Source organism: Ictalurus furcatus, chromosome 16 (assembly GCF_023375685.1).
Source record: "Ictalurus furcatus strain D&B chromosome 16, Billie_1.0, whole genome shotgun sequence".
Taxonomy (NCBI): domain Eukaryota; kingdom Metazoa; phylum Chordata; class Actinopteri; order Siluriformes; family Ictaluridae; genus Ictalurus; species Ictalurus furcatus.
The window spans coordinates 10,413,720-10,437,414 of NC_071270.1; the positions used below are offsets into that span (position 1 = coordinate 10,413,720).

At 39.3% G+C, this 23,695-nt stretch overlaps 1 protein-coding gene across 7 annotated transcripts in view; it reads right to left on the reverse strand.

Annotated features, from left to right (window-relative positions):
* The window catches only part of fryb (furry homolog b (Drosophila)), an 87,991-nt gene that overhangs the window by 8,843 nt on the left and 55,453 nt on the right, over positions 1-23,695 (reverse strand). For 5 of the 7 annotated variants that reach the window (XM_053644952.1, XM_053644947.1, XM_053644945.1 and 2 more), the window contains exons 28-53: positions 23,380-23,490; positions 22,809-22,963; positions 22,507-22,606; positions 22,000-22,171; positions 21,624-21,880; positions 20,561-20,707; positions 20,179-20,347; positions 19,987-20,077; positions 19,730-19,812; positions 14,959-15,109; positions 13,654-13,757; positions 12,155-12,340; positions 11,059-11,260; positions 10,492-10,643; positions 9,731-9,918; positions 9,537-9,631; positions 8,610-9,226; positions 7,905-8,002; positions 6,271-6,447; positions 4,391-4,531; positions 3,412-3,594; positions 2,439-2,600; positions 1,919-1,993; positions 1,557-1,724; positions 551-751; positions 276-419 (exon numbers count right to left, since the gene is read on the reverse strand). In XM_053644952.1, coding sequence (XP_053500927.1) covers positions 276-419; positions 551-751; positions 1,557-1,724; positions 1,919-1,993; positions 2,439-2,600; positions 3,412-3,594; positions 4,391-4,531; positions 6,271-6,447; positions 7,905-8,002; positions 8,610-9,226; positions 9,537-9,631; positions 9,731-9,918; positions 10,492-10,643; positions 11,059-11,260; positions 12,155-12,340; positions 13,654-13,757; positions 14,959-15,109; positions 19,730-19,812; positions 19,987-20,077; positions 20,179-20,347; positions 20,561-20,707; positions 21,624-21,880; positions 22,000-22,171; positions 22,507-22,606; positions 22,809-22,963; positions 23,380-23,490 — 4,329 coding nt within the window. The remainder of the gene's footprint in view (positions 1-275; positions 420-550; positions 752-1,556; positions 1,725-1,918; positions 1,994-2,438; positions 2,601-3,411; positions 3,595-4,390; positions 4,532-6,270; positions 6,448-7,904; positions 8,003-8,609; positions 9,227-9,536; positions 9,632-9,730; positions 9,919-10,491; positions 10,644-11,058; positions 11,261-12,154; positions 12,341-13,653; positions 13,758-14,958; positions 15,110-19,729; positions 19,813-19,986; positions 20,078-20,178; positions 20,348-20,560; positions 20,708-21,623; positions 21,881-21,999; positions 22,172-22,506; positions 22,607-22,808; positions 22,964-23,379; positions 23,491-23,695) is intronic. The other 2 variants (XM_053644949.1, XM_053644948.1) reach the window with 1 other exon arrangement.

Below are 23,695 nucleotides of genomic sequence, written 5' to 3' on the forward strand. Positions count from 1 at the left end.
AAACACCCCATCATATAGGATGTGAGTACATATAGGACCTGATGAGAGACAAAATTCATTTAATTTTACAAAGACCAATCAGTTTTAATAGTTTAACATAACTTGTTATTCTTTGAAAAATAGAATAATCTGTCCATAATCTTTATAATATATGATTTTTAGTTAAATGCATTTTGAAAGGGGTATTTATGGACAAAATGATAATTCAGAGCCTTCCTTCCATAGATCTTTAATTAGTTGGCTGAAAAAGAGATGACAGGCAGAATGTTACTCACAGGTGGAATGATGGTATCATCTGGAAGAGACATCCCCATGCCTGGTGTGGTTGCATTCAGAGAATTTGGGTCAGCAGATGTGTCATAGGAGGTGGACAAAGAGTCAGTATGATTGGTGTCCTCTGAAGGAGACAGGTTCATTGTCTGAAAGGGAGTGAGAGATATAATAATAGACTGTTACTTTGTTTAAATGTGCACCAGCAAAAGAATACTTCATAATTAAAAAAAATAATAAAAAAAAATAATAATAATTTTCCAAGAATTGTGTGCCATACGAGTTGTGAGTGGTGTGAGAAGCTCTGGCTGGTGGAGTTGGACTCTTCCTCGGACGAGTCGTCTGAGTCGTGATGGGGATCCAGAGGCCCGAGGCTGGGTATGCTGTCTGAGTGCTGGCTTTCCTCCAGTAGCTCCGTCAGATCTGTGCTGTCCAGAGAGCGCCGCCGTACTCCCCAGTTAAAGTTGTCCATGCTCTCACCCTGCAACACACCATATACCACCTGAGTGTACTGAAAGATTCACTGCTGAAAAGATTTTACAGGCTAGATGCCTAATTAGTCTTCTTTCAACCTTTTACTGTTTTTTTTACACTGTTTTATCTAAGGAACTTAACACACGCACACTTGCAGGTTGTATTTTCATTTTGAAATTGTACTGCTGAGCCTGTCATTTTTAAGACCTCTATATAAATTCAGACTGTAATGCTTATATAACTTGGCCACAAGACACAAGCAACATGCATTGATAACACTGATGACAAGAAACCAAGTGAAAAGTCATTTCTATTAAGAACTTTCAGCTACAATCCTGACTATAATGCACACATGCACAGAGTGCTTCTATGCACCTACAGCAGACAGGCCACTGTCATTCTCTAGATCAATCACTGGCACACGCATGCTTACCTGCAGTTCCTGGACAGCACAGGAGAAAAAGAGAGACAATGTTATCCATACAGCAAGAAAGAGCAGTGATAAAGCAAACCATGTTAGAGAAGACATCAAATGAAGACTGTTAATACAGCAGTAGGGAAAGAAAATGAAAAGAAGGAGAAACAGAGGTACTGCAGAAAGGGCAAGTTTTGTTAGAAATTATAATAAGAATAAAACCAGGTAATTAAACTGTACTATAACTTTCTGAAAAATATTGTCGAGCTCATGTCAAAATCTGTTTTGTGAAAAACTGACATTAACAACTGCTAGATCTATGCATGAACAAGGATTTAGAACAATGGTTGTTTATAATTAAAGACCCGGATTAAGTTCAACACTAAGCTGTAATTACCTCTCCATCTTCCAGCTCCACGTCAAGGAAGTCAAAGTCCCTAAAGACTCGAAACTGCTGCTCAGAGGCAGTGTCATCTAGAGTGTCCTCTCGCGTGCCGTCCTCTGAGGACACCTGGCTGGGCTGGCGTTCCATCAGTTCCAGATCGCCACACGAGGAGAAGATCACCTGGCAGAGAAAAATGTTTGACTCGGTTATATCCTATTATTTTCATAGGGACAATCAAATGTTAAAAACAATAACGAACATTTGTCAAAATCAGGTGGTGCCATAGGAGGCATTAAACGGCTCGTTTTATTAACAACTTATGATACAGCTCAGATACACAGCAGTGTAGTAAAGTGGCTGGAGTGATCACTTACAGATGGGTTCTTGCTGAGGCCGACCTCCTGGCCACACAGAGACAGCACATTCACCAGCTTCTCACGTGTTCGTTTCTGAGAACACAAAGGAGACTGCTTTGATACGTCTGCTCCAGAGTGGAAGCTAATGTACTGACTAAAAACAGCTTCCACTTGTCATTTATAGCACATATATTGAAAACCAATCTCAGAACAGGGCTTGAGAAATCATTTATCATTTAAATCATTTTGAGAAAGCAATAATTTTTTATATTGTCCTTGCGCTACTGTAGCTTCTATCACACTAAGTATCAAGAACAACGAGTGTAATACCTACAGAGTTTGCTTACATTTAGGCTTTAATTCTCAAAATGTCTTCATATGCATCATTATAACTTTTAAAATATATACTGAAAATTAAAAGAAAAAGCTTTTGATAATTTCTGAAATGTATATATGATCTAAATCAGAGGCAAAATGTAAAAATGAAATGCTCACAGAAGTCATGGAAGAGGCATGACACATAATATCTGTGTCTCACCTGTGAGGATTGTGGCTTTTTCCAGCTGACAGGCACCAGGACAGGAGAGCTTGAGCCAGATGAGGTGGACGAGGTGCTACGGGTCACTGCAATTGCACGGGCTTTCCCGTCTCTACCTCCTCTACCTTGCAGTTCATCATACCTACGTCCAATCACCGGCGTCTACATACACGTATGCACGCACACGCACACACGAACACACACACAAGCATATAACTAGACTGCTGTTAAGGTTTTGTGATGCTGTAGACATAACAGTACTGGGGTACATTTCCTGGTAACAATGAATATTAGTGAATCTTATTCAAGATTCGAAATGACGAATGTACAAGGTTGTTTTCTGTGTGTTTAACAAAAGGTTTTCTTAATAGAACTTTAACAAGTTCTAAGGGTTGTCTTTAGTTCTGATGTGAACGAAAGGCATTATACAATTCCATTAGTTGACTGATATAATTTCATTAATTGACTGAACTTTATTAGATGAACTAAAGAAGTCATTTACTATCTAAGTGGAAATAAAATGTCCCCAAATTGACCAGAGATACACAGTGTAAGCAGTTTGAGCTTCTGTGTAGATAAGCACTCTAAGTCCATGTGGGAAAACAGTGTAATTACTGAAGCTTTTATCAGTCTGCACTTGTTCCATCTGGACTGGATATTACTGCTTTCATTAGACCATATAAGAGCCTGAGACTGTGCCCCTGGGAAATAGAGTGTTTCCTGTGTACAGAACATGCTCATAACGCCCTATAGGGTAGGTTTGTTTTTCTTTGGGAGCAAACTGACTAGAATCTACATTAATGACATAGTGGTGCACTGTTCCTGGTGAAGATCAAAATCGTCTTGTGATATCCACACAGTCCATAGTGTAAAACCACAAAGAATACTGAATACTGACTTTGGTTGGATTTATGATCAGTTACATGCACGTCAAACAACAGTTCACAATCAGGTGAAATCATCCTACTCTTACCTCAGAAATATCAAAGTGGAACTCCAGTGTTTTGCCAGGCAGGGCTTTGGATGAACCATCCCACATCATGCGGCTCACCTCCAGGTTGGCCAAATCCCCGTGAGCATAAGATGGGAGGGACAAACTGGCTGAGCGAGACACTACTAGCTTCAGCACATTCAGGGCCTCTTTCCAGTGAACAGTCTGAAACACACACACACACACACACACACGCACACACGCACACATTACATATATACCATGTGTACCTGGAACTTTTTTATTGTTACAAACTGCAATTGAAATTGTCTTACAGTAATTGGGATTTTTACTTTTTCAATTACACAAAATGTATAATATTTTTATTGTGACATAAAAGTGAATTAAACAAAAGAACAAACATTTGTTTGTCTGTTCCATCAGATTGGATGGAGACCACAAGTGAACAGAGATTTTCACAATCGAAGACCTTTTTCTTGGTAATGAACCACTCTGGTGTAGGATTTCTGTCAATTGTTGCACTTAGGCCAAAATTTCAAAAAAAAATCAGCTTTGGTCTCATCACACCAGAGAACCCTTTTCTAGCTGGGTCTCCAGCATGCCTTTTGGCAGTGTGTTGCATCCAAATTTCAAATGGCTTGCTACTCACCCATAAAAGCCAGTGGAGTGTGGAGTATAGATTCTACAGATTTTTAAATATTTACGGGCTATTTCTTGTGGAATCATTACATAATCCCAGTTATCCCCAATTTCAGTTCCATGTTAAAACACTACAAAAGTTCATGGGGCAAAGCACGGTACATTGTATATCATACTGTTACATAAGTAAATGCAATTTTAAACATGGTGAGGCTGTTTTGTATTGTAATACTCCAAAGTTATAGAATTCTGTGCCATAAACAATGTATCATACACTCTCAAGATGCAAATTACATGTAGAAGTAATAAATAAATTTAAAAATATATACATTGTTTGACCCACTCTGAAGATGCAACCTACATGTACAAACTTCTCCATGGTTTTGAGCACCTCCACATTGAAGGCTTTGACCTGAATAGCTGCCAGGTCCATGTGACTTAGCAGGCTGTAGATGATCTGCAACAGGGGCTGTTGCATGCTGGGTAAGCCTTTATCCAATAACTACAAGCAAGAGAGAGAAGAGCACCACTATCACTTGACAGTCACTATCACTATCACTATCCCTTTCTGACCCAAGAACTTTTGCTCCTACAAATTTTCTGGCCATAGTGGTATCAATTACAGTATACAGGTGCATCTCAAAAAAATTGAACATGGTGGAAAACTTCATTTTTTCCTGTAATTGAATTAAAAAAGTGTAACTTTCATATATTCTAGATTCACTACAAATAAAGTGAAATATTTCAAGCCTTTTTTGTTTTAATCTTGGGGATTACGGCTTACAGCTTACGGAAATCAAAAATCCAGTATCTCAAATCTCAAAATATTAGAATGAAGAATTTATAATACAGAAATGTCGACCTTCTGAAAAGTATGTTAATTTATGCAATCAACACTTGGTTGGAGCTCCTTTTGCATGAATTACTGCATCAATGTGGTGTGGCATGGAGGCAATCAGCCTGTGGCACTGCTGAGGTGTTATGGAAGCCCAGGCTGCTCTCTGTGTTGTTGGGTCTGTTGTCTCTCATAGATTCTCTATGGGGTTCAGGTTAGGTGAGTTGGCTGGCCAATCAAGCACGGTAACCCCATGGTCAGCAAACCAGTTACTAGTAGTTTTGGCACTGTGGGCAGGTACCAAGTCCTGCTGGAAAAGGAAATCAGCATCTCCATAAAGCTTGTCAGCAGATGGAAACATGAAGTGCTTTAAAATCTCCTGGTAGATGCTGCATTGATTCACGACTTGAGAAAACACAGTGGACCAACACCAGCAGCTGACATGGCACACCAAATAATCACTGACTGTGGAAACCTCACACTAGACTTCAAGCAACTTAGATTCTGTGCCTCTCCACTCTTCCTCCAGACTCTGGGACCTTGATTTCCAAATGAAATGATGATTGTGGTTGTGTACTGAACCAGAATGAGAGATTAAAGGCTCAGGAAACCTTTGCAGGTGTTTTGAGTTAATTAACTGATGAGAGCTCTTCTCAGGTCGACATTTCTGTATTATAAATTCTTTATTCTAATATTTTGGACTTTCGATTTCCATTAGCTGTAAGCCGTAATCATAAACAACAAAACAACAAAAGGCTTGAAATATTTCACTTTATGTGTAATGAATCTAGAATATATGAAAGTTCCACTTTTTGAATTAAATTACAGGAAAAAATTTACATTTCCACGATATTTAAATTTTTTGAGATGCACCTGTATAACCACTTTATGAACCATCTGCATACACACACTGAACACTTTATTAGGAACTCTCGTATACCTACTCATTCAAGAAATTATCAATTATCAGCCAACTGTGTGAAAAGTCGTCTCAAACTGGTCATGTACATGACAATTAGTTCAATGTTCTTCAGTGGCCTTCCCAGTCACCAGATCTGAATCAAACTGAACACCTTTGGGATGTGGTAGAACAGGAGATTCAGCAGGAAATTGCGACTGTAAAATCTGCAGGAAATTATGTGTGATGCAGTCATGTCAACATGGACCAGAATCTCAAAGGAATGTTTCCAACATCTCGTGGAGTCCATGCCATGAAAAATTGAGACTGTTTTGACAGCAAAGGGAGTCCCTATCTAGTATTAGTATAGTGTTCTTAATAAAGTGCTCAGAGAGTGTATGTATCGTTACATTTTTGGCCAGAAACATGGAACAGGCAATTTACATGTGGTTTTGCTCGACCTGAGTCCATTAAAATTAAGAAATGGAATTGAATGTGAAACACTCACCTCAGCCATGTATGTGACCATGCTGAGTGTGATGTCAGAGAAGGCTTCATGCAGGTAGCGACAGACCACGCTGACCCAGGAGAACGAGTCTCTGGTGTAAGATCGAGTTTTGTACAGAGTCATCACATGAGCCAGATGAGAAAGTTTTGCATTCTTCTCCTTCTCCTCCAGACATACCTTCAGTAAGATGAATGACACACATATAAATAGTTTTTAAATAATTACTACATGGTTGTCCAGTTGGCAGAATCCCAGCTAACAGCAACCGTTCTCAGAACTTTGGCTAATGTTCTGACAAGTTTCTATCATGGTTATGAATGAACGTTCTTCCAGTAACATTAATAGAACACTTGTTTAACGTTATCTTGTCTTTAAAAATGTTCTCAAAACGTTAGCATAAAAATTTTAATTATACATAATTCATGGAACGTTTTTTTTTTCTGGAACATTCGTCTAACGTTTTTTTAAATGTTACTATTTGGTTTTTTGATCATTATGGTTATAAGAGAATTTACAACATGAAGTCACAAGACACATTTATAAGGAACAAACAATGAATGTAAGTTATCATATCTATCTATCTATCTATCTATCTATCTATATATATATATATATATATATATATATATATATATATACACAATATACACACATATATATATATATATATATACAGGCAAGCATGTATAATAAATTTAATGACTTATGCCTTATGCATTACTATAAGCAATCAGAGCTTTGAACTTCCTCTTCTATAACAGTATTTCATCGGAACTATATTCGCTCCTTATCCTTGTATTACTCACAAACCTGTGCATGTGCTCCGTACAGCGATATTTAAAACCAATGGCATATGTTTGCATATGACTGTTACGACAGGCTAACATCTTTAATCAAATCGCAGCTGTTCTAAAGGTGAACTGGTTACTTATCTGGCTATCTTGGGGAGGTTTTCATGACTGGATAAATAGTTACTTTAGAGGCTTGCAGTCCCAGGGAATTTCTGCAGGACTTTAGAAAAATGTCAACATAAATATGAAATTATAAATAATGAAAAATGTCAGTTTTTGGTACTGTACATTTTTGTTGATTTGAAATACATACCTGTGGCTGTAAGAAATTAACTGTTTATGCTTTACCTATTTGTATAATTTGAATTAATATGAACATTTATATAAGCAACGTTCCAGGGTTAATGTTTGGAGGGAGTTTGCATAGAGATAAATTGGAAAGTTCCCTTAACATTTTCTTTAATGTTCGTATAACCAAGAAAAAAACATTTTTTAAAAAAAAAACTGGACGTTTTGAATGTTCAGAGAACATTCATAAATAATGTTATCTTAATGTTTGCAAAATGATTAAATGGAATATTATCTTAATGTTTTCTCTAACATTCACATTAAGAAGAAAAACCATTCTTAAACATTTTAAAAATGGACATTTTGGGAACGTTACTTGTGAACGTAACTTAACGGGAACATTAGCAAAACGTTCTTAGAACATATTTTTGTTAGCTGGGATAACCTGTTTCCTTTAAAAAAGATTTAACAGTAGCCATAGAAGGATTAAATTACAGCCATTCAAACCATGGCTTTAAAATGGGCTTTAAAATGGACAAGCTTTAAAAGTGAGACCTGTGCTATCCTCTCGGCACTCTCTTTGCAAAACTGTGTCGGCAAGTCAAAATGCTGCACCAGGTTAGGCAGCAGACAAAGCACGTTCAGAGGGAAGCCTGAGTGACAGATAGAGAGAGAAAAAAAAGAAAAAGAATAGACAGTTAGAAGACAAAAGTCATAGGGACCATATTGTACTACAATATAAGGCATCTCAAAGTAGCAGTAGTAATAGTGCTGTATAATAACAATGGCTGCATCAGCCTTTTTTATCTAGCAATATTTTTGTTTTAGTTATTGTTACTGTCAAATTGCCAAAGGTTACATTGTTACTGTCAAAGGTTATCCTTATTTATTATTTTTGATAATGCTAGGAAGTGGATGAAAAGTTTAATGTGTCACTAAATCAATAGGAGTAAATGAAACACTGCTCTGTAACCAACCAGGAAAATGGGGATTAGAATTTTGCCCATGACATTTGGAGAGGGTTGGCCCCCTTCAAACTGAGCCCAGTGAAAAGGCAACAGGAACACTGGAACCAAGATCAAACATCAGTTTGTCCCACTATAGAAAGGGGCTAATAATGATCCTAATCACTAATACTGATAATACTATTACCCCATGTCTCTTGTTCTGTTTGGGACAAAATTATCAATTTGTGTATATTGTGTATGTCAACAAAATAATGTTTGATTAAATATGGTTTGAATAGTACAAGCTGTTCACCTATAGACTGAGATATGTCCACTACAGGAACTCTAGAGACAGGTGTAAGCTGACAGAAGAGCTGCAATGTAAGGTCACTGGTGGCTGGTGAGGTAAAGCCTTTGAGTAGGAGCTGCTGCAGGCCAGAGAAACCGCTCCACCTAAGCTGAGCCTGGAGCTTGTCAAGGCGCTCACGGTTCTCTGGCTGTTCAAGGGGTACTCGCGCAAGTAGCTTGTGCACCAACCGCAGTGCCATTTGGTACTCAAACTCAAAGTCTGACTCCATGAGAGACACGGCCACCCAGAAGACAGTGGCTAATAGGTTGGCAGGGTGACTGGCATGGCTTAGCTCTGCTGGGTTGGAACTAGCATCTGCGCGTGCAGAGGAAGTGGATGAGGCACTCCGAGCCGAACGTGCCAAGCCTTGTTGGGTGCAGGCCTGAATACGGTCCAGGGTGGCACTGCGTGGAGGGTCAGAAGATGACTGCTCACCACTCTCACCAAACTTTTTGGGCACTGAATAACTTCGCTGATGTCTGCTGCGCTCAGCTGTACCATCCTGTGTCAGGTTGAGCTGGCCTGTGCTCTTGCAGTTGGAGTTGAGCTTCCCACTTACCAGAAAGTCTGGTGATGAGGATCTGTGATAAAAGAAGAGGATAGGGGTGGATATGATATATAAAAGCAGTGTATGTCTATTAATGATCCACTTATTTTATTTTTTTTAGGTGAACAATAGTGGTATGTAGTGCATGTCTTGCCAAAAAACAAAAACAAAAAAACAGAATGCGATTTACACTTGAACAACAAATTCATAAATAATAATTAAAACAAAAACTTTTTAAAAAATCATTAATTAATATTCAGTAACTGCACCATCATGCTGCTCTTTTTAAAAATCCTTTACTGATAAACTTGTGCACTGTATTAGTATTAGTGCTAAATCCTCACCTAGTCAATGCTGCCATCAGTTCACTGTTTTTGAGGCATTCGGCCAAATTATCCACCACTGACTCCAGAGTGAGCAGCACCTCCATCACATACCCCTGAGAGAGCAATCAATAAAACAAGACTGAATATCCACACACAAAAGACACACACTCTCTCTCACACAAACACACACACACAGCTACATCTGTACACACCTGTACCTCATCGCCATGCTCTCCCACCACTTCGACCAGGCGTGACAGCAGGTCTGAGACAGCGTGGGCGGATAGTGGCTGTCTGAGGGCTCGGAAGATCTGAAAGGAGCGACCGGCATAGTGGCGTGATGAGCTACATAGAGCCGTCTGAAGAGCCACATCACTCAACTGATGTTCCAGGTGGAAGTCTTAAGAAGAAAAAGTATGATAAAAAGCACATAAATTGTCTATTAAAGAGAACCAGCAGAGTGCCATTAGGGTTGTCAGCCCTCCTGGACTGGTGTTGAGACGGTTAATTAGTCTTAGTCTCTAGGCTGAAACAGTTCTTTTCCCAGAGATGTTTCGCCAAAGTTAAAATTCTAAATAAAAAAAACTTTCAACACAAGCTTTGTGTTTCTGGGTCGGGTGTACATTAGACCCCTCTCTAAAATTGCTCCTTCACTCACCTTCAATATTTACTATATTTACACAGCAGAAGTGAGCTAGACACTGAATCAAATTCATACTAAACGCATCATCGTAACCTGCCATCCTAAGGCTAAATATGAACACTGAAACCATGGAAGTAGTGTTGTCATTTTCTGATTTAACTACATGGCTAAAAACTACCCCTTTTATTCTAATATATGTTTAATTTGCATCATGAACAACAGCCATAATTGTGTTAAACACAAGCATGCTGTAGGTACATACGCATTAAAACATGAGAGCAAAGTGACTGATTGCAAGTTTTCATTGAGTTGAAGCACAGTAACAGCTACCTGACTTAGACTCTTTGAACACGGACACCACATGACGCAGGAAGTTGGTGAGCTGCTCCGCACTCTTGGAGTTAGGGTTCTTTGGTGTGATGTCCTCGTGGCACCATAGAGGTCCGAAGGCCCTGAGTAATGACAAGACAGTACTCCAGGCACTGTGACACCATAAAACCACCACCAAGATCAGACAGAATTAATGGACAAACGATTCTTCACATGACCCTGGAACTGATAATGGGTCTGTGCTTTACATGAGATTTCTATTTTAGATTTGCCAGGACCTGGCTTTTGCATAGCAGTGAGGTATTATAACCTGGCTTCAACATACCATTATTATTATTATTATTATTTTAAGAAACTTAAAGAAATTTAACTTAAAGAAATAAGACCTGCTTCTTTTTTGTTTTCAAAATCTAATAAAAAGCCTTTCCAGAAGAGTGAAAATTATTATAACAGCAAAGGTGGATCAAATATGGAATGCAATGTTCAACAAGCACATGTGGGTTTGATTGGTCAGGTGTCCACAAATGTTTGGCCACAGGTGCTTTACTCCTTTACCCCTGTTTATACCTGGTTGTGAGGAACTCGATGAGCTTGTTGGTCTTCTCCTCAGACTCAGTTGGAGACTCCTCCATGTCCTCAAGTTCAGCTGTGATCTGAGGGAGGTTCCCCATGCTGCCTCCCAGGCTCACACTGGAGGAGGTCGAGGAGGAGCTCATACCAGAATCTGCCACAGGAGATGCCTGCCACTCCCGTAGGAAATCCAGACCACCTGTAAGGAAGGAAGAGGACTTTTCTTTTTGTCGCTATATTTTCTTAATGATCTTCTTAATCTTTTTTCTAACACCACTCCATTTGATACAGGTATAGACATGGGAAGGGGGTGTCGATTGTATTCTATATTCATAATGAAGATATAACTCATCTCATATTGGAATGAAAATAATGGACACCTGCCGTAGGTCTATAAGCTGATCTGGTATCGCAACTGCACCGGTTCTTTCACTGTTTCTCTAAAACACGCTGTGTCTATCACACTTTCTATGTTGGCGGTTAAATGATTATTTGTGGTAAGACTTACATATTTCTCTTATGTGTAGATGAATTTGTTTGGCTGTGCATGTGTCAAAAACTTGGTCCTTAATACTGATACAGTATCAATTTTTTTAAATTCCCATCCAAATATTTGACACACACTACATAGATAAAGTGCTAGTAATTTTAAATGCAGATGATTTGGCAGGCAGCAAGAGTTACAAAGTCTCGTTCTAGTCTCCTGTCTTATTATTTCATAGACAAGACAAATGAAATACTAATTATCTCGGGTTGGCTGTTATATGATTATTTGTGGTGAGACCTGCTATGTGTATTTTTCCTTCTGTTGATAAGACCTCATGCATTACCATCAGGCTTTGACATCGTAAATATCACCTCTACTCCCTGACTGTATCAACCTGCACATTTAAAACCATCATAACTTAGAATCTGATTACATGCTAATTCATATGCGGGTGTTGGCTGTTGGGTTCCTCTGTAGTGCTATCATTGATGTGTGTATTTCGAAGTTGAAACTTTTCCAGCTGGACATTTCACTATAATTCGGTCACGCTGTTGGCAATTTCACGATGATTCTATACTTTGCTTGTATTCCCATTCGTTTCTGTACCTGTATGCTGGTATTCAGGCTGAAAGCTGGATTTAATGGTAAGTGTTTTGTTGTCGCTGATCTCCCTGGTGACCAGCAACACAGAAGCGATGACCTGGAAGTTGTTGTTGCAGGAGAGAGCGATGAGCAAATGCAGGAGCAGCCGCTTGCTGTGCTCAAAAACCTCGGGCCGGTAGTGATCTAAACCTGAAAGAAGAGAATAATACCCGATGAGGTTGATGAAGTAAAATAAAATTTATTGGCAATTCATTCATATAAACGTATGCCAAAATAGTGACTAGAGAGCTAGTCTTAGTGACTTAGATCTAGAGTCTAAGCCCACAAACTGTGTGGACTGCACAACTATCAGGATTTGTCAGTTGCAACCTGACTAGAATCTTTTTAGGCACTTTATTGCACTGGTCTTAATTAGTCTTTATTACTGGGAAAGAAGGGCGCACGGTGCCTTAGTGGTTAGCACATTCGCCTCACACCTGCAGGGTTGGGAGTTCTGCGACGCAGTAGGATAAGTGGTATAGAAAATGGATGGATGGATTACTGGGAAAGAAACTTTTGTTTGTCATGACAACAATGAGCTTACTGGATCAAGATATTCAGTGGAACGGAAAAAAAACCTTTGAATAAATTTTTTTTTCAAAACCACTGATGGCAAATACCCAACATATCATATGTTTGCAGAGCCCAAATCTCTGTGAACAATAACAAATGCTTCTATACGAATCTATTCCCGAAGCTAAAGAAGAATGATGTGCAAAATATTCAGAAAAATATCTTATTTACACAATTAGACACAATACAATTATTGTGTGCTTGCAACAGAATTACTGAGTCAGAGAACCTTTAGTTAAATTAAACCTAAACTAAATTAAAACAAACAATTCTGCTTTAATTTATGTTAAATACTTGCAATACTTGTGTGTGCAGATGAGACATATGTACATGCTTTTATCTGTGATAAACATGCCTGGAATAGTTTTGACTGCAGATAAAATATCAGAGGAAGAGTTCTGCACAAATCTGTAGACATGAGAATGCAATGGAGACAGCAGGTGATGACGACATAAAGCGTCTAAGAGAGATAAGTTGTGAGTTATGGCATTTCTTTCCTCTCCCCGATGTTCCATCCTTTTTCATCAGAGATTTTTCACATTTTTGGTATGGTTGCAATGTGTTATTCAGCTTTCCTGCAAGCTGTAATTACAGCTCGGAATGTAGTCGCTGATGTGTACAAATGCCACAGATGGGCCTTTATAACACAGCAGATGTCATTAGTGACACACGCACTGATGCAGGCACATACATATTTAGTACATACACACACGCATACATGGGATTCATGCCTAAAACATTACTCATTACAATCAGTTACAATCACATACTTGGTGTCCAGGTGAATCTTGTTTCAAGCCTTATTTTATCAGTTTCAAGTCAGAAATGAAAGACAGAGAAGAGAAAAGAATGAAAGAAAGGCAGCAGGTGTAAAAGTGATGCGTTATTACCAAGGAAGAGGGCATGCAGCAGGAGGGGAAGATGCAGAGCCCAGTCCTCTCGTACACTGTGGTCCACCACCATCTCTGTCATGAAGATCACCGCTATATTACACCTATCAACATACATCAACAATCCCATGAGTCCGTGCGGTACAGTGAGATTCCCATTTCCGAGGATTGTAGCTGCTATTTTTGTGGTTTGGCAACAAGAACATTAAATTAAAATCTAATAACAATATATATAAAATATAAAATAACTGAAAGAAAATGAAGGACACATTTTTTTGTTTTATTTTACCACGGTTGGTACAAATGACTGCTGAAAAATAGTATTAAACTGCGCATCAGGGTGCATATGTTTACCAGTTGTGCTTCTTGTTTTAGTCAATTCAATACATTTTTATTTCAATTCAATAAATTCAATAAATTTTTATAAATATATGCTTAACTATACACATTATCAAAAATAAGCTTCTGTTCTTTTGATAGTATTCAACAAAGCCAAATGTGACATTTCTCTTAGGGAACAGCCAATTGACAAAACTGTCAGAAAGTCCTAGACTTGTGGGAACATTTGGTGCATAACAAGATATAAAAACATGCCCACACAGTCTATTTTTGTGGGAAACTAATATGATATTGCTGTTGCTAAATAATACTATGCCTTCACCTAAATCTAATCTTAACCGTAAGCATATAAAAGCGTATCTAATAGAATGGAAATTTAGAATTTTAGGAATAATATTCCCTTATTTTTGGGGTAAAATTAGTTTCTTTAAGGGGACTTTTCAAATGTCCCATAATGATAAAATCCCCACATAGTCCATTAAGATGAAAATACTTGCCCAACAAAAGCTTACCTAACACACACTTACTCACCACTGAATGCTTTTAGCACTGCTCCACTTTTATAAAGTAAACACTGACTGTCATGAGCCTACTGCAAAATCTCATGGTTGTCTTAGCACCATAAAAACAGTGCTAAAAACAGTCCAAAAAAAAAAAGAGAAGAATATCAGGCACTCTGCACTGGTAAAAACTTTCCACTGTTGTAAAACTATGAAAACATATTTGTATAGAAACTGAAAGAAAGCATCCATGTTCACATACTAGACCTAAACAGACCCTGCAGTATTATTGAATGCTGTGTAAATGTGTGTGAAAGTTAGTATGTGTCTATGTAATGTATAAAATGCAGCTGCAATAATAAATTTGCCATCCTAAATATTTAATTGAACCTGCTAGTCAAATGTGCTAGGAATACAAAGTAAGCAGAAATAAGGAGACTCAGGAGAAGGCAGAACTTTTTTTTACCTGTGGAGGGGCCCCCGTGGTGTGATGGTTTCAGGCAGGTAGTCCACAAGCGGAGCCCAGCAACCTCCATTAATTGGCATAGGCAAAGGTTGGGGTCGGTTACACTCTAACACACTGAGTAGCCAGCCAGCATACGGTGGGAGAGGATCATCTGCATACACCATCACATTACAGCAGGTATTTAATACAGTTACATTCTATTTAAAAATACAAAATTATTTTGATCTGATTTTTGGAGCCACATTTCAAAGACTCTGGTCAGTTATTTTTCAAAAACTATTACAGTAGCATTCAAACTGTTCTCTATGATTTAAGAAAGTCTTTAACAATTTGGCAAATTATACACATCAAACAAGATTACATCATATTTCATTAAAACTTAATTAATATCAATAACTGCTTTTATTTACTAAAATGATAACAGGAATTATGCACACAAAAACAAAATTTTATAGCTAATTGAAAGACAATAACAGTTAGTACTGTGTGTTAGGTGCACCTGTGTTCTACCATTCTTTAATAACGTATTCTTGAATAATACCATCTGAGTAAAGCTGTAAAGTACAGCATCTGCCACTTCACTTGACTATACAAAGTGCCACTAGTCCTCCAAAGCATGAGTGCTGTGCCATCAGCAGCATATCATTAATCTTCAGAATGGTCTCTCTGAGCAGACACGCCAGGTATGCAGACCAAACACATGACAAACACACCCAGTATACGCGCACATACATACACATATACACACATATTCATACGTAGGTACATGTGGGGTATAGGCACAAGCTTTAGACAGTTCTCTGGATTGGAAACAATCTGGATTGAAAAATACTACATGAGTGTTGGATTAATTAAAAATGGCTTAAAACATTACTGGAATTCTTAAAAGGTGATCACACTGATAATTCCTTAGATCTTCCATTCAGTAATGGAATTCAGCAAAACTCTAAAAATCTAAAAATCTTCACTGCTCTCTATTTTCAAAAGAATATATATATATATATATATATATATATATATATATATATATATATATATATATATATATAAAAAAATTTTTTCTTCTTTTCTCTTCTGTCGCTATCCTGTGCAAACAGAATGAGCTTTAGAGAGTTACTCCCAGCTCTCATGTTATTACAGAGGGGGAGGGACACATTTTTTGTGTGACGTGAATGGGAGCGGAGTGCGCTGCGGCGGACTCCGCTTCCGGCTCTCTTGCTTCTCAGCCAAAGCGAGATGGATTTCGGAAACTCAGGACTCTGTCGAGGCAGCCAGCGGGCTAAGATCCTGAGGGTCCCATATGGATTTGGAGGGGGAATCGGAGATCTCTTGCTCTTTCCTCTGGAGCTTGCAAAGCGACTTCTCCTTCCGGTATGAAGAGTCAACCCACCCTCTCTGACTCCGAGTCAGAGGGGGAGCCAGTGAGGAGGTGTGCACGCCCTCAAGCAGCAGAAAACTTCTCTTTTTTCCTGGAAATTCACCATGAAGTGTCACGCTTTTGGGGAAAGCCGTGTTTATAACCCCGCAATGACAGATTATTTGGCCATCGTGGGAGATAGACAGAATGGCTACTATGCTATACCGAAGGTGGAGGAGGTGCTTACAAGCCACCTTGCTCCATTGACGGCAGCAAAATCAGAGGGCCATCAGTGCCAAAAAGGCAAAAGGAGCGGCCTTGAGGGGCTGCAATAGGAGGTATCAGGGGATGAGAGGTTGTTAGGGCAGTTAGCCCCAGTATTTGATCGGTGTCATCTGAACCATTCTCTTCAGACATACAGGTTCAGGATGTTGACGCTAAAACTTATCATTCCACAGACTCAGTTTGAGGATTGGGTTGTGACGATAGATCTAAAAAGATGCATATTCCAATGACCAGTCACAGGAAGTTCCTGAGGTTCGCGTTTGGAAACAATATAAATATCAATTCTTCCTTTTGCTAGCTTTATCCCCTCGCACCATCACGAAGTGCATGGATGCTGCGCTGGCTCCTTTGGGACTCCAGGGCATCCATGTGCTAAACTACCTGGACAACTGGTTAATTTTAGCGTGGTCCAGGAAATTGGCGATTCAACATCGAGATGTAGTTCTCAGCCACATGAGAAGCATAGGACTCAGGTTGAACCTCAGGGAAATTTGCTTCTCCAGTCGAGCATGACTTTTCTAGGGGTTATATGGGATTTGAATATGATGAGGGCATATCTATCCCCAACAATCCTATCAACATTGAGCAAGATAAAGTTAGGGTTTGGGCTTATAGCAGCAGCAGCCAACATAATACTGTTGGGCCCATTGCACATGAGACCGTTCAGTGGTGGCTGAAAGTCTCAAACAAAATGTTTCATCCGAGGATGAAACCCCTGAGAGTAATCAGTGTCACGCGGCAATGCCTATGTGCTCTGAAAACTCGGAGGTGTCCCCAGAAGTTTCTAGCCTCAGGTCACACTCTAGGGGCATCTCTTATCGCAAAATGGTAATGTCAGACACCTCCCTCATGGTCTCTGGAGCAGCCCTCATCTAGTATGGCATCTAAATCGTCTAGATGTGTGGGCCGTATTCCTAGCACTGAAATTCTTCTACTCAGGTAAGAGGTCACCATGTGTTAGACAATACGGCGCTGGTCTCATATATCACCAGGGAGGATTACTTTTGTGCCCCTCTTCAGTCAGGCTCAACTGATTCTTCTCTGGCGGAGGGGAAGTTTTGTCAGTGATTGCAATGTACATTCTGGGCAACTGGAATGTGGGGGTGGACATCCTGTCGAGGCAAGGGCTGAAGCCCAGGGATTGGAGGCTCTATCCACAAATGGGTGAGTCCATATGGTGCAGGTTTGGCCGAGCGGAAGCGGACATGTTCGCTTCCGAGGAGACAACACGCTGCAGACTGTGGTTCACCCTCACTACTCCCACACCAAAGACAAAAGATCAGGGCTGGACGCCATGGTACACACGTGGCCGAGGTCATGTCTGTACGCTTTTCCCCCAATCGCTCTGCTCCCACAGGCTCTAGCAAGAGTTTGCCAAGATCGTGCTATGTCTGCTGCTAGTAGCACTGAATTGGTCTGTTTGGTTCTCGGAGATAAAATCTCTGCTGGACAGTACTCCTTGGGAGATTCCCTGACACAGGGATCTATTGTCTCAAGAAAGAACTATGGAAAGTGTGAGTCTGGCCACTGAGGGGCCAGCTCACAGTTGACAGACCTTCCTGGACCACAGAAGCTTAGGGTTAGGGTTAGGTAGCTCTTTTGGCTGCCCTGACATCCCTGTTGCCCCTTCCTGCCTTGATTTTGCCCCTGGATTAGCCAAGACCTCCCGATATCCTAGGCCGGATTATAAGTGCCTACGTATGCTGTCCAGCCAGTAGTGTTGCAGGCTTTCTCCCCTGCTCTGTTCCTTATACCAGAATGAAGAAGATTGCACCTACTGTGTCCAGTGAGGGCTCCTTGTACTTACATCTGGCCAGTGGTATACGTCGGAGCAGTTATTGGTCTGCTTGGCTGTGACAGTAAACGTGATGCTGCATCAAAGCAGCACATCTCTATTTGGATAGTGGAAGCTATCTCTATTGTTTATGAGGCGTGCGTTCTCGCTACACCTCTGGGCATAGGGACTCATTCCACTAGGGTGGTCACCTCCTCAAATGCTTTATTTAAGGGGTACCCTTACAGGATGTGTGTGCTGCGGCAGGGTGGTCTACGCTGCACACATTAATTCAGTATTACAATTGGCCTTATTGGCCAGATCGTATATGGTTCTTGGAGATAATATCTCTGCTGGACGGTACTTGCTGGGAGATTTCCGTTTGCAGGGATCTGTTGTCTCAAGCCAGAGGGATGATTTATCACCCTTCGCCGGAACTATGGAATCTGTGAGTCTGGCACCTGAGTGGCACCAGCTCATAGATTCTGGTCTCTCAACTGAGATTGTAGAGACCATGTTAAATGCTAGGAACGTCAGTGAGACCCAGTAAACTGCGCAATGGCTACAGTCCTGGAGTTCTTACAGGAACATTTCTTGGCAAAGCTGGCTCCTTCTACAATTAGTGTCTACGTGGCTGCCATATTGGCCAGGCACACCCCTATTGATGGAGCCTCTGTGACAGGCCATACCCTCAGTAAGACGGAGTGGCTATACTCATTCCCACAGCATGAAGCTCATGCAACGTTGAGTTCCATTTGAAAGGGAATGTTTGGGTTACACATGTAACCCTGTTCCTTGAGAAGGGAACGAGTCGTTTCCCAAAAGTATACTATAATCTTCGTTCAAATGACCTGTTATATCTTTACGTTCCTCAGGTCTGAACAGAGCTGGGAAAAATGACTTTAATTATAACGCTTCTGTTATTTGAAATAATCTACAACATAATTTAAAGCTGACCATGCTTTCATCACTGAATGAGTTTAAAGTATTTCTAACAGATTCTGTGTTTTATCTCCTGGTAAGTTGTTGTTGTGATCCTTGATTGTGTTGTTTTGTGTTCTTGATGTTGTAAATTTGTACATTTATGTTAATTGTTGCTACCCTCTTGGCCAGGTCACTCTTGTATAAGAGATTTTTAATCTCAATGAGTTTTTTAACCTGGTTAAATAAAGAAATGAATGAAAGAAATAAATTATACACACATAAAAGCAGGTGAAATATCTGTTGCTCTGAGCTTGTAATTTGGACACTTTAAACAGCACAGTAAACAGCCAGTGATAGCAAAAATTAGTGAAATCACAAAACTGAGAAGTCAAAGATGAGAGGTCAGAGGTCAACGATAACAATGTACTGACTTTTCTCCTCATCATAGGAGCCCCCGGAGCTGTTACTGTAACGTGACTCTAGTCGGTTATGTGCCCGCGCAGCTTTACTTAACCTGCAGACATACACAAAAACAAACACATGCAAACATCAGCAGTGAGGACACACACACAAAGCACAAAAGCACTAAAAATTCATTTCCAATGAAGAAACTACTTTGAAACTGTATACTAAAAAATGTACTGTTTTAGTATAAGAAGCTCAGTCTCTTATCTCTGGAGACAATTACCTCTCCTCGTTCTCTCGAGCAATCTTTGACTCATCCGTGTCTTGGATATTTTCCTGCCCTGCTACAACAGTGTTGCTGCTGGATGTTGTCCCTTCATCAAACATACAACACAGCAAACATCAGACTAACAAAAAAACCAAGACCATTATGAACAATAAATGAAGAGCAGTCATATTTCTTGTCTATGGTCACCTGAGGCCACAGCGGAGATCTTACTGCTGGCTGCAAACCGGTAGAAAGGTGGGTTATCACAATGCAGCACTACAGGGTTAACAGGGTCAGTCTGCTGAAGTTCAAACAGCAGCTCCTCCATGGTCTGAATGGTGTTGTTACGACACAGATAGATCACTACTTTCTTAATCTAGAGACAGACAAAAAACACAGGCTTGTAAGATCTGAATGTTTGACACTGTGAGCTTTGTGTCTGGTGCCACACAATGTATCACGATGTGTACCAAAGGCCCCCAAAGGAAAGTGAAACATTTTGATGTTCTGTTGACATTTTTGTTGAGCAGAAAACAAAGAAAATACAGTACGAGAGTAAGAGACAGTAAGACTGTTTGTGTATCCTTACATAAGGTAGTAGTGTGGTGTCACTGCTGACTCCACACAGGCTTATAAGGAACTGCAGTGTGATTCTCAGATTGTTGCTCCATTTGTCATTGGTCACTAGAGCATTCCATGCATTTTCCATCTCTGGGCCTGGAAGCTCATCACCATACTTAAGAACACATACACAACATACTTAAAACACAAAGTAATTGGAATTATAAATTAAAGTACAAGGGCACCACAAAAGAAAGCAGCAGTAGGCAATATTTACTTTAAAATGGTCTTCATGATATACCAATGATACAGAGGTGCTTAAAAGATTGTGAACCCTTTAGAATTGTCTATATTTCTGCATAAATATGAACTAAAACTTCCTAAAAGTAGATAAAGAGAACCAGAGTAAACAAATGAAATAAAAAAATATATTATACTTGGCCATTTATTTATTGAGGAAATTGATCCAATATTATATCTCTGTAAGTGGCAAAAGTATGTGAACCTAAAGAATTAGCAATTAATTCGAAGGTGAAATTAGAGTCAGTATATTTCAATCAATGGGATGACAAAGATGTGTGAGTGAGCTCCCTGTTTTATTAAAAAAACCCCCAGAGATTTATCAAAGTCGAATTCTAGAGCGTCACATAATTTTGCCACTCACAGATATGTAATATTCTTGTTTCATTCATTTAATTGGGTTCTCTGTATCTAATTTTAGGACTTTTGAAAATCTGATGATGTTTTAGGTCATATTTATGCAGAAATGTAGAACATTCTTAAGGGTTCACAACCTTTCAGGCAATTTACAAATTTATTGGTGCTATTTTCCCCATAGCCATTTTGTTAACATTTTGTTTGAGACAAAAATACCCATTATATGATATTTTTTATTTAACAGTGGAACAATGATATAATAATTTTTTTAATGGAAAAAGGTCTTCTAGAACTTCTGGGAGTGGCTAAGCTTTTGGTAATGAAATCAGTGACCATCACTGACATAATACAATAAAACCAAGGATGGTTAAGCCAATATTAACTGTAAAGGCTTATAAAACCTCATACTAATTATGGTGCAGACTGAGTTGTACCTTGGCAGTCATGTACATGAGGTTGTTGAGAATGAGAGAGGTGGCCTGCAAGGATCCCCAGCCACTGCCTCTGAGCGGGTGTGAGAGGCCCATGCCGTCCGCATGCTTTTGCCCGTTCTCCTCTGGTGTGCAGGGACTGGAGGCTGGGGGAAGCAGACCCGTGTCTACTAGCTCGATGTTGTTCAGCCAAGGCAGCAGGTAGGTGAGCATTATCTGCCTACCATTGGGATGAGTGGTAGGAAACCTCTGGCTGACCTCTGTGTGTGTCAAGAAAAAGAAGGAAAAAAGTAGAGTAGTGAGATTTTGCAGGCTTCGTCTTCCACACTATTTACTCAGTGCTACTGCTCTGGTACAAACAAACATACAAACACACTACCTGAGAAGAGGGGGAGAGTGAGCTCTGGGTACATGCAGGCAAGCTGGTTAGAGAGCTGTGAGAGGGATACACTGTAAAGGGGGGGCAAAGGGCCGTGGGTGCCATACAAGATGTTCCCTGACTTTTGGCCCACAATTCTTGCAGAGTACACAGATAGCTTTGCCTCCAAAACCTGTGCAACACACCGCAAAGGGAAAAGAGCAAGAGAAAAATTGAGAAAAATCAATTGAACTTGGAATAAATCTTCACCTTTGGTGGTTAAGACGTGTATCTTTCAGAAAATTCATGAACAAAGCAAACGACACATTAAATTTTGAATACATATATATATATATTTCATACAATATATATATATATATATATATATATATATATACATATATATATATATATATATATATATATATATATACATATATATATATATATATAATATTTCATATTACTGTTTTATGTTAAGTATTATATGTTGCAAAACTATTATTAAAGAAAATTCCTGTCTTATACCTGCATAAGCTGCATGGAGATCTCATAGATCTCTCTGCTGGTGTCAGAGGATTTAAAAAGCACCAGGTTCAGCAGGGTAACAAGGTCACATGGATAGTTTCTGAAGAAAGAAAAATAAAGATTTTCGGTCTGACTTTACATTGTGAAAAATCTACTAAATCAATCCAAAAGTGTATAATAAAAACAATGTATCACACATCATATGGGTGATCACCTATATAATATTAATTGTCTACTATTAATATAAATATCCTAAATATGAACCCTTACACCCTAGCATACTGCCATTATAGTTTTCCAACCTGCTACCACACACTGTGGCGATGGCCTTAAAACAGCCTGAGGCCAGCTGGTAGGAGCCAGTGAAGCAGCGATCCACTGCCCAGTTAAACAAATTTGACTGATCTGGGTTTAGTTCCAGCAGCAGAATGACCACCTCACAGCCCAGTCGATGCACCTGTAGCATGAAACAGTGTGTGTGGGATAAAAGCTTAAGAGACAGACAATTTTTTACTAATTTTACTCTTAGGACTTTTTTTTTAAAATGTTTTTAGAAATAGTAAATCAATACTAAAATATTTTTTCCAACACAAGGAAGACTTTATTTAAATTATAGAGACTTTGTTTGGAGTTTTTTTTTTTTTGTCTAAAAGTAACATATTGAAGAAAAAAAAACAGAGATGGCACGGCCATCGATTAGGCCATCGATTTTTAAATTTAAATGGTTTCAAAATAGAGCATGCAATTCATTAGCTCTTTTAAATGAATTTTTTTTAATCACTACTTCAATCTATAATCCCTTACTGTTGTTTCTGATTTCGATTGCTTTTGACTATGATTTCTCAGACAGAGAATATAGCAAACACATCTTACCCGCAGATCATGGCACCCAAGGATATTGTCTAGCCACTTGTAGAGATAGCCATCAGTGGACAAACCGACATTATCAAAGACTGGCCCACAACATAACACGGCAGACATAGCCTGGGAGGAAAATACACACAAATAGACACACCGTGTTAGATACATGTCATGGTTAAATACATTCACTGTTTTTTCCCCCCTCATTCACCTACCATATAATTAATTACACTGTGCACTAACAATGTCATAAATATGTCACAAAAAGGCCATTTTTATTATATTTGAGGTACATTAATTGAACTGTACTAGTACAGTACTAGTAGTG